At 42.4% G+C, this 17,761-nt stretch overlaps 3 protein-coding genes across 5 annotated transcripts in view; all 3 read right to left on the reverse strand.

The window, feature by feature from the left end:
* Positions 1 to 2,118: 2,118 nt before the first annotated feature.
* Positions 2,119 to 3,432, reverse strand: LOC135671879 (uncharacterized). Its single transcript, XM_065180235.1, has 4 exons — positions 3,282 to 3,432; positions 3,094 to 3,177; positions 2,550 to 2,954; positions 2,119 to 2,393 (listed from the first exon to the last, which is right to left on the reverse strand). The coding sequence occupies exons 2-4, from the start codon at positions 3,114 to 3,116 to the stop codon at positions 2,273 to 2,275; spliced, it is 549 nt and encodes a 182-aa protein (XP_065036307.1). The 5' UTR covers positions 3,117 to 3,177; positions 3,282 to 3,432; the 3' UTR covers positions 2,119 to 2,272.
* Positions 3,433 to 5,069: 1,637 nt separating this feature from the next.
* On the reverse strand, positions 5,070 to 7,658 carry LOC103982228 (pentatricopeptide repeat-containing protein At1g79080, chloroplastic). Its single transcript, XM_009399091.3, has one exon. The coding sequence runs from the start codon at positions 7,581 to 7,583 to the stop codon at positions 5,883 to 5,885; it is 1,701 nt and encodes a 566-aa protein (XP_009397366.2). The 5' UTR covers positions 7,584 to 7,658; the 3' UTR covers positions 5,070 to 5,882.
* Positions 7,659 to 8,375: 717 nt separating this feature from the next.
* Positions 8,376 to 17,761, reverse strand: part of LOC103982227 (phospholipid-transporting ATPase 2) — a 42,032-nt gene continuing 32,646 nt past the window's right edge. For all 3 annotated transcript variants that reach the window (XM_065180236.1, XM_065180237.1, XM_065180238.1), the window contains 6 exons: positions 13,050 to 13,167; positions 12,730 to 12,903; positions 12,513 to 12,564; positions 9,202 to 9,329; positions 8,959 to 9,109; positions 8,376 to 8,877 (listed from right to left, as the gene is read on the reverse strand). In XM_065180236.1, the coding sequence (XP_065036308.1) occupies positions 8,536 to 8,877; positions 8,959 to 9,109; positions 9,202 to 9,329; positions 12,513 to 12,564; positions 12,730 to 12,903; positions 13,050 to 13,167 (965 nt within the window). In that variant the 3' untranslated portion in view covers positions 8,376 to 8,535. The remainder of the gene's footprint in view (positions 8,878 to 8,958; positions 9,110 to 9,201; positions 9,330 to 12,512; positions 12,565 to 12,729; positions 12,904 to 13,049; positions 13,168 to 17,761) is intronic.

Raw genomic sequence — 17,761 nt, forward strand, 5'->3', positions numbered from 1 at the left:
GTTTGCTGCGAGTAGAGCATGACCATCCCAATTTCCAATGACAAGCAATTGTCACCTGATGCTGCTGAAGAATAGTAAGAGCCCAAATGGAGCTCCAAAGCCAAACGAAAGGAAAGCTTTCCACCATCGGCGGCAGCGTACTTCCCCTGTGCTGAGCTGATATGCATCAGAACAAGCCCACTACTGCACACTGATACTATGGTAATTGTATGGACAAGAAGTACAGGGACGGACTCCAGAAGTGAGTTCTGATGCCAGCTGCTTTCTAAGATGTCTATCACCTCAACATCACAGATTAGGGACAAAACATATCCAGCTCCAACAATGAGAAATTATGATCGACTGATGATATCACTAGTTCTGTTTGTAAGAATCGGCAGAAGAATGAGCTCTGCATATCTACCCAAGTATCCTCCCAAGAATATATGATCGGCATAAGAATGCAGCTTGAGATAATAAAGGATATGATTGCATCATTCACCTTGATTATGAGAGTGTCAACCTTTATGAGGTTACAGCAACTTGAAGTGTGATCAAAGAGGATGCCTGGATCCAGTCTCTGGAAAACATGCAGCTGGGCTTCAAAGTTTTTATTAGTAGAGTTCCAACGTAACCTGCAATCAGGGCTAGAAGAGCATAGAGAAATGATGTCACTGATTTGGTGGCTCTTCCATGCTTTGGTGACTTGAGCCCCAAGTGTAGAGGAAGCAACACCAGCTCATACATACAGATGTGCATGATATTTTGAACACCATAACCAACCATTGCAAATAGTTGTGTTGAGCTGAATGGTCCTCCAAACTCATCATCTTTCACAAGCTCTCAGCATGGTATAATGACCTTCAAGTGTCTCTTAGGATCATTTTGAGCTTCACCAGTCACTTTTGACTAATAGACGCTTGACAATATGAAAGATGAAACAAAGAAAAATCACAAAGAGGGTTGTGATGATCAACAGATAGATCCATCCTCCATCTTAGGCACACCCATGCTTTAGCAGCACTCTGGATGTAAGGAGATAAAGAGGAGAAAACAAGAAGCTTCCCTTTATAAGATATGAGTCACTTCTAACTTGTTTTAGACATCCAGGAAATATTAGCACCCCCTTCTGATCATATATATATATATATATATATATATATGTAGAACCAAACAAAGGTCACTGTTCTTGTAAGGGTAGTATAAAGATCAAGGGGCCACATACATCATGTTTAATAAGTGGTAGCACCAAGTCACCTTGCTTTTGGTACCTACTGCTCATCCCTTGTGCCCTGTTCTCTAGTGATCCATGGAGATTTAGTTCTTATTTTACTTTGTCTACCCACAAAAACCTACTATTAAATCTTGAATACATGATCATGTGGATGGTATTGCCCTTAGCGAACCAAACCCAATCAGTTTGTAATAGAATTTGATTTTGGTAAACATATTCCTGGTATAATATTTTTAACATTCACCTACTAAATCTGAATTACTTTGAGCTGCCACCTTTATTAAATACTATGGTAAATACTTTTCCATACCTCTCAATTAAAAACATTAGTAAAAGCTGATCGATTTCTCAACATGTTGAGCATGCCAAAAAATAAAATTGATAAACCAACCCCAATCTGAGATATTAGGTCATTAGGGAAGAGAAAATATTCAAATATGAATATGCACATTTGGTTTTCGAAGAGAAGAGAACACATTACCGCATAGTTATTGTAGCTGCAACAGCTGCTGGTTTGAAGGGCCATCAATATTCGACATGGTTTTATAATTTCAGTAAATAACACATTTTCTTCTTGTACTTGTGTACATTAGATGAGATAAGAAACTGACAAAGTAAGAATGTCAATCACATCCAGTAATCCAATCTAAAACCAAAATATCAATTAGCAAGAACATTTGTGATCTGTGAAAGCCCACAGATACAGTTTGTTCCAAAAAGCAAGACAACTTTTCTGTCTTAAAAATAATAATATCCTAACTTAATCTACAAACTAATGTAGCATACTGATAACAAGAATAATCTGCAGAAACTATATATGCAACAGACCTATGAATGCGTAGTGTAAATCATCGATGAAAAGGGAATTTATCTAATGATAAAATGTAATTGCAACAAAATAAATCTATCAAATTATACGCATAAAGATGCCAATAACTTAGATGATGCTTCATAAAATGCTAAGAACCAGTACTGAAACTACAAAATATTCAAGGTAGATACTTTATTAAATAAACTAACAGTGTGAAGAAAACAGACCCAATAACAGATAAAAGGTTTCTACATGAATTCATAACTAGCTCTTCTCAATATGGTCTCGTGCACTGTCAAAATAAATTTCCGCATGAGACCTGGATTCTTCACCGATAGTGGCGGATTGTAAATATCCAACTTTGGGCATCTGCATTCAACCAAAATGATGAAAAACATTACTAAACTAAATCATACAAAAAGCTAGCACAATATGCCTCTTGAGAATATTAACCAACCTACACCAGTACTCTGGCACATTGTAAACTTAGACAAGAAATTGATGATGAGTACACAATGTGCTTACTCTTTGAGAATATAGACCAAGTCGTTAATTGGGATGCGTTGACTAGGAGGGTGTATAAGCAAAATGGCTAATTTGCAGCTGCGGCGAATGAGGAAGTTTAGAAAACCCCTGAATTGATATTTATCTAATCGATATTCATGCTTGAATTTCTCAGTAAATTCGCTTCCTGGCCGTGGATCAATAGTTCTGAAATCGAGGATCTTCCAACAACTAGGATCCAGTGAAGCTTCGTACCAAGACTTGCACACAAAAGGAACACCCAGTGTCAAGTCATGGAGGCTCAACTTTTGGAAGATATCCACCAAGCAGTTAGTAGGCAAGTTCTCCCATTGTCTGTCATTGATCGCTTGCTCGCTCATTGCCGTCCCTTCATCTGCAACACTCTTCCCTTTGTGAATCTTTCCCCTGTACACAGACTAATGGTTTGGATCAAAGGCACAAAGAAACCAAACGAGGAAGTTGTTCATTGAGGACTTGTATCAAACCAGTCAAGATCATGAAATCCAAGCAACAACTAGGAACGGATCGGGAGGCACGATCCTACCTTTTAGGGCTTCCGACGTCCATGAGGGCAAACTCCTAATCGACGGCGAGAAAGAGAGACCGGCAACGGCGAAATCATTCACAACTACAGGCAACCAAGAAAGGAACGCATGAAGTCATGAAAACAGAACCAAAGATTTCGACTCGATCCGCAAGAAGAAGAAGAAGAAGAGGGATGACAAGAATTACCGGTCGGAGAGCACTCAAATCGCCTCGAATTGACGACGGGAAGAGACGAGCGAAGAAAAAGATGCTGCGTTTTTGCGTAACGGTGAGAACGAGGAGATCAACGTCGCGTCCGTTACGATCCTTATGACGGCCATATTTCTTGACGACATTTAGGAATGGATTTATCTATCATTGTAACGGTGTCTGTTTGTAACGACAAGCTGTGATGACTGCTGCGGAGAAAACAACACGGTTCACAAGCACATGTCATCAACCATATACTTTCCATTTATCATCTTTTTTTAAAATGAGTTTATTCAATATTAATCATATCATAGTTTGAAATATTATTTTTCTTACAATTATCAAGATCATTAATTTTTATAAAGATATTAATATTTGTTATAACCCTGATAAGCCATCTTATATATATATATATATATATATATATATATATATATATGCAACTCGATTCCAAAATAAGTCAAATCAGATTGGCTGGTGAAGCTGCAAGAAAATAACAGATAAGAGAATACATGAGGTGGCTTTGTTTAATCTGATAAGGAAAAGATATCAAATAATGGGAGTTTATTCCAATGGGGAGCTCAACTTTTGGCTGTGTGCTAAAAAAAGCCTTGTTGATCTCTTTGGGGGATCACAATTACTACTACTCTGGTGATATTAATAGCAACAGCTTGTCAATATTTGGTAAGTTCAAGAAAGGGACAAACACAAGGTCAGAAGAACAAAGCACCAACCAGCTCCGAGGCAGTAGTACCTTGCCAAAATGGTTGTGTAGAGAGTGTAGCTTTGCTAAGCTTCATCCATTGCTTCATTTTCCTCCATTTTGGTGAGTTAAAGAGGGAGGACATGCACAAGACAAGAAGAACAAAACACCAAACAGCTCTAGGGCAGTAACTTGTCTACATGGTTATGTAGAGAGAGAGAGAGAGAGTCTAATTTGGGTAAGATGGAGCCATTCCTCTCTTCCCTTCATTTGATCAGTTAGAGAAAGGGGACATGCAGCAGAACTTCAGGAGAACAAAACACCAAACAGCTCTATGTTAGTCATGTAAAGTCTCGTCGTCTTCAACATTTCTATACCTGCAAGGGATTAGGTGAAGTTAGTCGATGAAGCTTTAGCTGCTTGTTTGAGTCTACACTGTAAATTGCAGTTTCCACATGTTAAGTTTTGCAGCAAGTGCTATGTCAGCTTTGGCAGTTGATGTTTTGTTCACTTTGATGCAGAAAACCAGATGATCAATGGATTGAAAAACAAATATATTTCACAGACATGACTTCTTGGATCTTCTTGTAAATATCATGTAATATAACTTTGACAGCATATCATGCAAGCACAGGTTATCAAGTAAAGAACACCAAAATAATGCGTTGTTACACCTTAATTCATAAATATTGTTCGACAACAAGCACATAAAAACTTGAACAGACGAAAGTTTCAGATTTGACACATCTGAGGACTTTATAAATGATAGATAATTCATAAAAGCATCAAAGTGAATAATAAGATCATCATGTCCTTTCTGTAACATCAAGAGAGAGCTATTACTTCCAGTTTGCAGAATACTGGGAGCAATTTCATTTGGTTCTATCAACTTCTAAAAGATGTAACCTTCGGCTTGCAGTTAAAATCCAAGTTTCATTCGTGCTCAATAAAAGACCATCTTTCATCAAATTGCAGTTTATGCTTACTGTCACAAAGGAAGGAACACGGAACAAAACTCTACCCATTGCTTTATTGACACTTCACTTCCAAAGGGCTTTGGACCAAGAGAGATGCCAGTCATCTACCAAGTAACCATTAATCATATTTGAAGCTTGAGAAAATAGCAAAATGAAAATACTAATACACAAGATTGTCCAACATATTTGACAGCTTCTCCTGGCACCCAAGGCTTAAAAAGCATATCTCAACAATCATGGGGCCATAGTCTAAATTAACCTCAACTGCACAAACAGTGACTTGGTTGTATCCTTACATGCCATTGATATTATGACATTACATGCATGGATGAAATTGGCTGCAAATGAAGACTGACATGACTTGAAATGAGTACCTGCCAATCCATACTTCTCAGGAAACAACATCCGATGCTGCCAGCATAACTCTTCCCATTGGGTTTTAAGAAGCAATGCAGCACCAACGGTTGATGCCTAGGAGGAGAACTAGAACTAACATGAGGCTGGAGACAATACAGAGATTATGCCCCACATGCCATATAATATACTGAAAGCTTTGGATTTGAGGATCCTAAAAGCAATAAGCAGCCAGAATAATGAAAATCCATGACTAACTAGTTAGTTTGGTGATTCTTCCAGCGAAAATTTTGAATAGATGTTTCAGCATGTGCAACAAAAGTTTCCTTCAGAATGAATGATCAGCATAGAAGTAGAAAGCCAGGAACTAAAGCGTAGCTAACAGTAGAGAGATTTTGGTACAATCACATCCATCATGATAATGGCACTCAGATTGTGATTGACGTCAAGATATATGTGCTTGATAACAGAAGATTCACATAAGTTCAGGTTCCAAACTCTAGCAACACATCCCTTACCAAGGAGCTGGTCAACTGCTTAAACTGCAACCACATGTACCAAAAATCAGTCCAAGTCATATTGCATAGTGATCCTCTCCATGGTATTTTGGCTCACAATGTTTCTAGAGTACAACTCTTTCAACACCTCTGCAGCCAAATCTGCTTCATCCTCATGAGCAAGTCCTTCAACCAGGATAGTGTATGTTGTTTCATTAGGCACATAACCTTTCTCGATCATTGATTCATATATATCAAATGACAGGTCTGTCCGCTGAGCCTTGCACAATCCAAGAATAAGTGAGTTGTAGTTGTCTATATCAGGCTTATTACCATTTTCCTCCATCACTTTGAAGAGCTCAATGGCTTCATCCAGCATGCCCTCGATGCAAAGACCTCTGATCAAGGAGGAATTGGTGTATGAATCAGGAGTAAATCCATGTTTTGTCGTCTCATGCAGTAACTGGAAAGCAGCAAAGGTGTTCCCTTTCTTACACAAGAATGATATCACATTTCGGTAGAAGTCATTCATGGAAGCATTCTGCTTATTGCCCAAGCTTTGCAATATGGAGAATGCATCTTCCACCTTCCCTTCTTCACAGAGCACCGCGATTGCATTGTAAGTGCCTTCATTAGGAGTACAATGCCTATGCATCATGTCCAGGCATTCGAGAACCATGTCCAGTTTTCCCTCCTTGCAGAACCGAGCAATTATGGGGTTATAGCTCGCGGCTACGGGCTTAAACCCATTCCTTGCCATCTCCTCCAAGATGTCAACTGCTTGTTCCGTCCGACCATGATAAGCGAGTGAACCGATCAAGATATTGTATGTTATGATGCTAGGGTCGCAATTCTTCTCGCCCATCTCAGCCAAGAGCTCCTCTGCCTCCTCCCACCGCCCTTGGTAACACAGACTCCTTAAAAGAATATTGTAGCTGACGACATTTGGTCGAAAACCCTTGGATGGCAACCCCCTGAAGAACTGCATTGCGTCCTCCAACCGACCTTCCTTGCAGAATCCAGTAAGAAGAACATTGTAACTGACGAGATTAGGCCTCCCGCCTTTGGCGATGATCTCATCCAGTAGCCTCACCGCCTCATCCGCCCCTCTCTCTTTGTAGGCTGCTTCGAGCAAGAAAGAGTAAGTGAACACATTGGGGATGAGCCCCTTGTGCATCAGTCTCTCCAAAAGCTGCAAGCTCTGCTGCAGATTGCCGTGGATGCAGAGGCCCCTGACCAGGGAATTGTAGACGATGGTGGTGGGGGGGCACCCATGCTCCTCCATTTTATCAACCAACTGCATCGCGTACCCGACGTTGCCCCTCTTGCACAGCTGATTCACGAGGAAGGTGTAGGTGGAGGGTTCGGGGGTGGTTCCAGAGCTGGCCATCAGCTCCATGACGCGAATGGCCTTCCGGATCTTGTTGGACTTACAGAGATCGTAGACGAGTTGAGTGGCCTGGGCGGCGTCGGGCCTGTGCCCCTTCCCCACCATGTGCTCCAGGTGAAGGAAGGCGTCGTGGAGCCGGACCTCCTTGATTCTCGATTCGTTCTTGCCGTTCCTCCAGCTGGGGTGGGACAAGGAGGCGGCGTCCTTAGGGGGGAGGGCGACGGGGGGCGAGGCCAAGACCCTGGAGAAGCCATTGTTGAGGGAGAGAGAAGGGAGGTTTGGGAGATGGGAGAGGAAGCGTGGCTTACATCTGGTGACGGTGGCGTCCGGGGGTTTGGAGCTCGGGTGGGCGGAGATGGAGTGAAGAAGGGCTGTCATGGCCTCCTTGTTGCTCGTTTCAACAAGGAGGATCTTTGAGAAAGAAGAGAACCCGACGAAGGCCGCAACCCTTTTTCACCCATCTCATCCAGAGGGTCTCCTGACCAACCAATTCATCATCATCATCATCACCATCATCAACGGTCATCAGAGTGATCGGGGGGGGGGTGGGGGTGGGGTGGGTTTAATTAATTACTAATTAATTACTAATTAATTAGTCCGTAGGCCCGTATATCCATCCAGCATCGATCCCTTAAGCACGATATAAGATTAATTACTAACCAGTGTCCACTGTTTCTGAGAACATATTTCATAAGTCACTCGAGCCCAACATCTAGAGTAGGTGAACTGCAGTACCAACAACACAATTAGCTCAAACAACTAATGCAAATTGTGGCAATACGACAATGTTTCCATCCGTGGAGATATATTATGCCAAAACGGCTATGTAAGTGCGCCCTCCCCATTCCATCATGCAATTTGACGTTTGAGGAATCGTCAAGTGATAACAAAAATCAGCTCATGTTGGATCCCACTTCTCATCTCACGATCATCAACCTCTGCTGTGACCTTAAAACACCTAAAAACTCCGTTGCTGATTTCCCTTTTGCCTTGAGCCAACCCCTGTAACTGAAGGAATCACGTAAAGCTTCACTGATGCACCATTTCTTTTACATCTGAAAGGCAAAAACAATAAAAAACAGGTACTTTTGGTAACTTATGGAATATGCATTTTATTTTGGCATGTCCATCAGCATCGAGTTTCTCAATGAGCATAAAACACTTATGATAGGCCTAAGCATTCTTGATTCTGTATACGGTAGGTACATTTTGACAACAGTCCAAAAATTCCATATCGAACTTTCTATAGGAAATTCCTTCTTTCAAGTTCTTTTCACAATAGAAATTTCACATTTCTTTGTGTACTGAAAAAATGACAAAAAAAAAAAAATCAATTATCTTTGCAATTTCTCGAGTAAGATGAGGACAGCCTGGATTGCGCTGGTTGTAAGAAATCAAATGTTGCAGGTCCTATGGACCTTCTGGTAGATGTTGGAGGGTCAGATGCTGATAGCAGGGGCTCATAAACACTGTTCCTGAATTTACTCTGGGATGTCGACAATGAAGCAACATCCTTCTCTAGGGACTTGAGCTGCGACTCAAGGCCCCCCATTGAGAAGATGGGTCCACGAGATCGCTCCGCCTGCTGAAGTATATTAATGGCACTTGATCTGTATGTATATCTGAAGTACTTCAGGGCTAGCACTGGACCCATTCCTACTGCAACAATAAGCTGGAACAAAGAGGTTCTTAGAAAAAGAAAATAAAATGGTAATGATAATTTATAACCATATGTGAACAACATGATACTCACAACCACAGTTATCCAGTACGACGGCTGTCTACAGAGGCGAAACATGATGGTGTACATTCCTGCTGATGGTATGGTACTGACTACAGAGTTGATGAAATAGAAAGCCGCAAAATTACCCCAGATAGCAAGGTGTTGCAAGATTGTGAAGGAACTGGAAGATTTAGCAAGTTATGTTTTAGAGGAATGAACTTTCTCGACAATAAAAAAACTACCTTTTCAAATGACACAGTTACCAATGCTTACTTCATCTCGATTGTCACGACAAAGGCCTGCAACCAAATACATCCAGAGAGTGCGACCATTGACAGCTCTTCCATCTCACTTTTCTCATCAGCATATGCGTGCACAGTTATTAAGAAAACAACTAATGCCTGAAATCATGAAAAAAGGCAAAATCTTGACCATGAGTAGTGTTAAGAGCAAATTACAATAATTTTGTTGATAATTGTAAACTATACAGGTAATTCAGAGAACAACAGGAACAGATGACCCTTAGTGACATCTAGCCTGTAACAGTCGACGGACATGCATAACCAGAACTCAGAAGAGTAAACCAGCATCTAATATCTCAATCAAAGAAATGAGTTCAGTCTGATCAGAGGGGGACTACTTCAAGGCATGTTGAAACAGTCGTAGAGGGCAAGCCATGATGATTGGTAGTCCTGGTGGAATTCAGTTATCTGACGGGGAGATGGATACATGGGCATCGAAAGAAAAAGAAGTGAACTCATGGTGGAGTATCATGTACCACAAGGCAGATCTTTTGAACATGCACCGAACCGTTTTTCTTGCAGGGAAAGCAAGTTGTTGGCTGAGAAAGGTGACTAAGGCATCAAGAAATGTGGGAACATGCTTTGAGGACTAGCAAAACATGGTAGATGGATGTCAGAGGTCCTCTTGGAGCCTCTATCTGAAGTCTTTTTATTGACTAGGCACAAGGTAAGAGAAAATGGATGATGGTTGACTGAGGGACGACGTACACAACATGTGGTGTGGCACTACCTACACTGCTCAAAGGAGATGACAGCTAGATCGGTGAAGAAACACGGACAATACCATATACCGAAGCCCCATTTAGTCCTATGCCACCCGGGGGGTTCCAGGGTGTTGAGATGGCTGACGTTTTGCGTGCAGCTGCGGCTTGCAGAAAACAAGTCGTGGCACGCGAAAACGGAGCCATTTTGGGGCAGTTCGGCCCGGCGCGGTGAGCGGTCACACTGCAGCGCTGTAACCTGTTCGAACATGCATTTTTACAAGAAAAAACACACAAAATCAAGATAAAACAGGCTGTCATGTCTCTGTACAAGCATGCAAAAGCGACGAACGGTTCGTTAAACGAAGTTGTTGCGGGTGCGCGACAACCATTCGTGATAGAACAATAGTCTGAACGACACAACATAACAAAGATAAGGATGGGAGAGTTCGAGATGTGTCTCGATGTCATAGGTTATAGCTTGGCAGATCTCTACATAGGTGAAGGACGTCTAGTGAAAGTAGAGGCCATGCAAGTGGGTGTGCACACCAAAATGGATCAACTAGATATAGTTGGAGACATCTTGCTGATGACATGAAATGAGTTCATACAATATTTGAAGGATATGATGACTCAAATTATGTAGTGGGAATGCTCGTAGCCATCCTCAAAGATCGAAGGTGCCTAAGCCACATTGGTATGATGGAAGCTAAGGACTTGAAGCTAGACAACTATCTCATCAACATGGAACAATACTACAAAGCAACCCCCAAAATTGAAAGAGATGTCAAAGGTGTCAAAAAAAATTATTTACCAAAGTGCAGACACAAGCTACAGTGCCAAACCCACTTGGAGGAAAGGAATGTCAAGCCTAATTCATGCCCAAGAATATTGAGCTCATGGCATAGTGAAAGTTGAGGCAACATCACCATAGCTTAACAATTCAAGAGCATGGAAAAAGGTTTCTACATGCATAAAAATGACAACCTCTATTGAATCCTAAACGCTCTGGGAGACAAAGGCAAATCACAAGCTAATATACATGGACATCAAACTCAGTGAGAATACAACCTTTTGTAATGGTGGATACAAAGGGCCACAGTACATAAATTCAGAACAGCTCAGGATGCAAAGCAACTTCGGTTGGACTTTGTTAGGAGCCAGAGTCACATGATGATGATTAATTTGGTGGCAGATTCTATCTTAGAATGCCAAAGGAAGTCGACGTCAAAGTTGGAACTTGAAGCAAATGAAAACTTTATGGCGATTCCCTTGAAGATTTCTGAGCCATCCTTAGGGTGAAGATTTCGAATGTGGCAAGAGGGATGTCAATATCATTCCTTGATTCCCTCTTTTTGATATGAAATGAATCTCCATTCATGGTGCCAGCTTCAAAGGGAGCTGACACAATGAATCTCAAGGAGGCAGATAAAGATAGGATAAAATGATGATTCTTGAATCAATAAAGTTTGTAGGCCTTAGCTCAGGCCAAGAATTTATCACAGAGAAATTAGCTCTTAAATGTCTCAATTTGCCAATCAAGATGCAAAAGCACTTTCCACAAAAAACATGGTATGGATACAGTTTAAACTGGAGACAGGTCCCAAATCCCTGACCAAAACTCCATACTGGACATCATTTCTAGGCCTCTAGACAGATAAGCTATTGAATGTTTACAATTCCAGAACTCAAAGTTGCTCGTGGGTGCCCTGATGCTTTCAGAGGAGAAGATTGATACTGAATGTCACTAAGGAAGCAAGCTAAAAAGCAGAATTGGCAGGGGCCAACAACATAATGGAGAATGACATACATTCAAGTTGCGGTCCGATTAAAGGGGGACTACTCCAAAATATACAAGTGATGTTGAAGCAACTAATCATACAAGGCAAGGCACAATGATCACAATTATGGTGGGACTCAGTTACCAACAATAAGTCGGATACATAAGTGCAAAGAAAATGTGCAAACTCATGAGGTTACTAAACTGTTGCACTCATAGGGAGAGCAAGTTTATCAAGAAAGGGGATCGATGCAACAAAGAATGTAGGGACATGCTTCAAGTACCAATAAAATAAGGTAGAAAGCCAAATGTCAGAAGGGCTCTTGGAGCCTTTGGCTATATCTCAAATCTGTCAAGGTTGGAGAGATTTAAACGATGGATGACCCAAGGACGAAGTATGCAACTAGTGGTGTTCGCCCCTTTACCACACAAATGTGGCAACAACTAGACTGATGAAGAAATAATTGAAGTCACTTATCGTATATATTTTGGATGGAAAATGAATATTGGTAGAAGAACATAAAAACATGATTTACATGTAATAAAAATATTATCTACGAAAACTATTAGCAATCAGGATTCACAAATTATAAAATATGCAGAGATAGATAAATAAATATAAACACAATTTTCAAATAAAATGTGTCGTTCATCAGCTTGGAAGAAGCCAGCAACTTCAAAGTTGACTTTTGCAATTGTTCCGAAACTATGGAAAGAAACTTAAATAACTACAATCTTGGTTTAACTGCAAGCTATAAGATATGACAGACAAGAACCTGACAAACTAAGCATTTCACTTACATGATATAATGAACGACCAAACCATCCAGCAAATGTGCTCGGGTTTAAGAGCCTATATATATACAAGAAACATAACAATAATTAATTGATAACAACAAAAAGCTATAACTCGTAAAAGAAGTTTAAACATTCTGATGTTGAAATTTCTGATGCAGTTGCATGAAGGATAAAACAAAACTATATTTAGCTCAGCTGAACCTGAACAAGTTCTGCATACCTTCCAGCTTGACAATATAATAAAATCTGTGGGTTCTGCATCACTGTTTTCTCACTAAGGTCCTTGTCTAGGACAACTGTTAAAACAGGTATACTAGTGTAGAAGACGTTATAAGCCATCAAACTAATGGAATTAAATAAGCTGGTTCCAGAAACACCTGAAAAGAAAGAAAAACTGCACCATACCCCTATTAGCATTAATGGTGCAAAAGCTTCAATAACAACTTTCTAAAAGTTAGTGAAGATGATTAATGTTGTTCTGAACTACTGATATTAAATGACAGAAACAAACAAAGACAGGAAATAAAAACAGGAACTTACAATATCTGTATAAAACATATCAGCAATGACTTGTAAAAGGAGTATTGTGAGAGAAAAGCTGTTCGGTTGTAAGAATAGCGCCCATGAACAAGAATCAACCTTTTAAGGAACCGGAATTCTGATAAACCATGCCAACAGTTAATTAATGAATAAAACTCATTCTCTTCCAATGATGATGTAATAATAATATGTAATGGAAAATACAAACTTTTTGCATAGATCAGAATCACAATATCACTATATCATCTAACAAATGAGAAAAAAAATTTCAATACATTAGAAGGAAGAAATAACTCTTGCATATGCCTGGCAATAAAGTTTCTGATCAACTCAATATTCAGAATGTCTGTAAAAGCAAAGCTAATGCTCTGATGTGAAGAGATATGCAACATGGACAGACAACTGAAACAGCTGCTCAACTGAGTCTAGGTATGATCAAAACTCAACTAGAAACAGCTTAACTACCAGACATCCATCCTTAAAACTCCCAACATGCCATCATCTTGTAGGTGGTGATGTATCAAAGTTGTGTAGTCAAGTGTGACTCATCAAATGTCAACCTTTGATGTTACCTACATGGTAGAAGCTCCCAATCAAGCCAAATCCATCATCCAACCAACCCTTATTCTACATTTCCGAATTGCTCTACCCCAAGTTTGCTGCTAAGAATTACTTCCCACTTTTATCTCTATTACCATCTTCAGAAAAACCTAGACTAAATTTAAATGAATTAGCTTTTATCTTCTTCAGGATCATATTTCTGATTTGCTTAAGCATTGTAAATATGTTTTCACAGAATCAAAAGCTATGCAGTAAAAAGATACTAAGCCCATGTAAAAACTGGTTCTTTCTTTGTACAGTTCATGGATATTCTAATGGAATGACAATTTTCTTGTTCTCTTCAATTTTGAAGGGTGCTGAATGACAATGGTCTAAACTATTCCAAAAGCAAGGCCAAGTGTTCATTACCTTTGATCCAAACTTCTTAGTGCAATACCTAGATCATGATATCCCTTATTGTTGTAATATTTTGATCTGGTGCCTTAGATTATGAACTTGTGGCCTTTGAGATCACCAAAGCATGTTTATCCCAAGATCTGCCATACCGAATCATACCGCCCGGTACGGGCTGTCACGACCTTAGCTGGTTTTGCCTAAGGCGTGCGGCACCCTCGCGCGTCCGTCCGCAAAGGTCAGCCTCCCCGAAGCCTCCCATTGTCCCTTAGGACCAACAAAAGAGAGAACGGGTTAAAAAGAACGCCTCAATCGGGATCCACAAGCAAACATGTCCGAAAAACACTTCATAGACAATGCAAATTACAAACAGACTTTACAAGCTCTGAACAGTTGCACAACAAAGGGTAAAATGGTCCATTACAGACCGAAAAGCTCTCGCTCGTGTCCACTTGACACAACCTTTATTTACAAGCCTAAAAAGGCCACCAACCCAACTAACATGGGACTATTTAGCCTTCGGCCGCCCCTCTATCTGCTGTACAAGGCATGAACATGCCAAAAGACAACGGACAGACATAAGCATTACATCCAACATCTTGTTTAGAAGTTTGTCCGTTACATTCTCCCCCACTTATCCCTTCGACGTCCTCGTCGAAGCCTTTGTGAACACTGCAACTCTTCGCCTTTGCTGAGTCTTCAATCTTCTGCTCCAGCTGCAATGCGCCTCCTGGCTCCCAGCTGCTCTCCGCTGCTGTTTCTGAGTAGTCGAACCTTTGATCCGCCATGCTGCTTCAACTCGCCAATGACTCTGACTCTGGTGTGGGGTTGGCTGAGTTGTATTGATCCTCGTTGATTCCTGCGGATCCACCAAATGAAGGAAAAGACCATCCTTACTGCGCCAGTCTCTCAAAATTTCCCCATACTGCTTGAACTGGGTGGATGCTTGTTGGAGCTTTAACGAGCATCGCCTCGCAAACTTCCGAAGTTTTGGGTCCTTCCTCCACAAAATCTGCTCATTGACTCTTCTTTCAGTTAGTTGTCATATCCAAGTAGGTTCGCATCACTTCCGCTTTCGATTGGCATTTCGTAGGGAAATGAGGCGGACAATCTACTCTCAGTAGCACTGATCACCGTTGGTGAGGATTTGACAACTATTGTCTTCCATTATCTTCGAAGGGTCTTTGAACTTGTACAGCGCTCCTCTGCTGGATAGATAAGAGAATTGGGGTACTCAGTTTCGCCCATTCTCTTAAGAGTTGAGAAGGCAAAAGTTACTTGACTTCGCCCGCGTCCTCGAGGTTGTACTTCATGCATCGAGCTGGTTACTGGCCTTCGCCTGCTCTTTGCTCACACTTCTGAAGCACTTGAAGTGTTTGCACTCCTTGCATTGAGTTAGCTACTGTGATTCACCTTCTCAATGCCATTGAACTTCTGGAATGCAAGAAGTTTTCACCCCAACTTGGAGTAATTCTCTGATAGATGAGGTCGCCTCTGGGATTGTACCGTCTTCTCCATCAACCCTGCCGCCTACTCCACTGAGTAGTAAAGGTACAGCACCGTGTACTGCTTGCTTCGTTCCTTGGTCGTGCACCCTTGCATGACCTGAAGTCCTTCACTTACGGCTATCTTGATGAGAAACTTGTTGACACCGGTCTTACGAAGTTTCTTGGCCTCTGCCCTTCAGCCTTGTCTCGGTACTTGGAGATTGCCTCTGCATGCTCCACCTCCTCGGCCCCTTTCACGACCAAGCGCTCTCCCTCCATGAGAGCAAGGGATCAATGACTTGCACGGAAGTCCCGCCTCTGCGGTACCATGGCGCTGCCATGCCCATGGCCCTACTATCCGTCGCCTCGCCTCTGTATCCCTTTTCTTCACAATCAGTAGAGATGTCTCCGTGGCACTCCTCTGAGTCCACCTCCATTCTAACTGATGCTTGATTTTGGGTAGCTAAGTCCCTCTGGACTCGTCGTCGCTTCCTCGCCCCTTTCGACCCCCTACTTCAACACCACTGTGTTCTCCAAGCAGTCCGTTTGGTCGATGGAAAGACAGACTGCAACTCCCATGCATGGCCTCTGCCATCACGTTGTAGAGTTTGCAGCGATTCTGTTCTCCTTAGCTTCCTTGGTAGCAACGTTCGCTTACTCGACCTTGTCCTCTGACTTGTCGGGCTCCCTTAAGCGAATATGAGCTCTGAAGCAGTCCAACTCTCCAGCTGCTTCGATCATACCTCTGCATGATCAAGTCCCTCCCATGGAACTCACTGGTACTTGCATTCGAACTTTTCCCTTGGTGGAACCCAGCCCCCATATGCTGATGACCAAGGTTTTCATCCGATGCAAAATTCGGTGCACGCCCGGAAGACCCGCCTCTGCGGTACCATGGCCTTCACTCCTTGAATCCATAGCCCTTCTTGCCGTCGTGTTGTTCACCAAAGCGGAGCTCCCAGTAGCTCCCGATCATACCTCCATATGATCTCATCCCTCACGGGACAATGTCGTGTGTGTCGCATTGCCACGAACTGTTCCACCACGATCCGCTGCACCATGTCGCCTCCTGGTGACATCTCCATTGCATTCTGATCTTTGTGGAATAAACTCGAATTGTGAACCCTCCATGTGTGGCCTCTGCCAATACATCGCAGGGTTTCCTCCACCTTCGATTTTGTTCACTCCTTTGGCAATCGACCTTCATCCACCCACTCTTGGGTCACACCTAGATGAAGCACCACTCTAGGACAGTCCGTCGCCTAGTAGCTCCCGAAGTCCACCGACTTCACTGTAGTTTGTGCACCATTGTCTGGATCCTGGGCCTCTGCCCCTACCAGCACAATCTCCGCTGCGCACTGCTTCCTTCATGGCAACTTGAATGGCAACACTGTGGCATATTCTTCAAGAGTACCTGCCTCTGCGTCCTCTTGCCCCGTGCTAAGACCTTCTGAACCCAACTTCGCCTCCGCAAATTGAGTCGCCTTAGTTCCTCCATCAAATGCTCCTCCGAGATAAGGTGCATGTGCCCAGAAGCTCCCTTCGTCTTTGGCACCATGCAAGATGAGTCCGCTTCGTCAGAATGAAGGACCCATGGAACAACATGATCCTACCCTTGCCTCTGCAAGAATTCATGTCTTTGACCTCTGTCTAAGGAAAGCACTGTGCTTCTGCTCCATGTTCCAACTTCTCTGCTGGCTCCCTTCATGCGGCTTGGGTACTTCGCCAAGTTACACCCAAGTTGCTCCGCTCCTCTTTTTTTTGCAGAGTCGATAGTGGCCCTCGCGCCCTCCATTCCACGGGTCAGCCCTCCCTTGAGTCTGATCTCCATATCGACTCTAAGTGTGCCTTCATTTAAGTTGTTTCAGGTTGCTCCCCCACTTGATCTCGCAATGCATCCACCAATGCATTCTCTCGAGCGAGATCATGCGAAAACTCCTCGCCGCTTGCTCAGTCCATCGAGCTTCGTGAAGTTGTTGTTTATGAGGTACTCCTCCTCAACATGTGAAGTCCGTCTCACATGATTCTCCCTCTGGAGTGCCGAGACTTATCCCTCCTAGATAACTGTCCCGTTGGAGCAACATCTCTCTTCGTTTCGGAGACCCCCATCCCCTTGGACTACTCCGATCTGCTGAACAAACTGTGCATTGTTCTGCCTCTTGCAAACGCACTTGCTAGATTGCGCCTCCACGTCAATACAGCCACCGCCGCACCCCTCAAGGCCTAGCAACATGCTAAACTCGTTACACACTTCAGCCTCCTCCGGACGTA

Source organism: Musa acuminata, chromosome BXJ1-4 (assembly GCF_036884655.1).
Source record: "Musa acuminata AAA Group cultivar baxijiao chromosome BXJ1-4, Cavendish_Baxijiao_AAA, whole genome shotgun sequence".
Taxonomy (NCBI): Eukaryota; Viridiplantae; Streptophyta; class Magnoliopsida; order Zingiberales; family Musaceae; genus Musa; species Musa acuminata.

What these genes read in the sequence shown, in the direction of transcription:
- LOC135671879 (XM_065180235.1), bottom strand. Translation starts at nt 3,116, where the DNA reads ATGGACGTCGGAAGCCCTAAAAG. An exon ending in GACGTCGGAAGCCCTAAAAG is followed by an intron (nt 2,955 to 3,093) that starts GTAGGATCGTGC and finishes GTCTGTGTACAG; the next exon opens with GGGAAAGATTCACAAAGGGA. An exon ending in TTGGTCTATATTCTCAAAGA is followed by an intron (nt 2,394 to 2,549) that starts GTAAGCACATTG and finishes GGTTGAATGCAG; the next exon opens with ATGCCCAAAGTTGGATATTT.
- LOC103982228 (XM_009399091.3), bottom strand. Translation starts at nt 7,583, where the DNA reads ATGACAGCCCTTCTTCACTCCATCTCCGCCCACCCGAGCTCCAAACCC.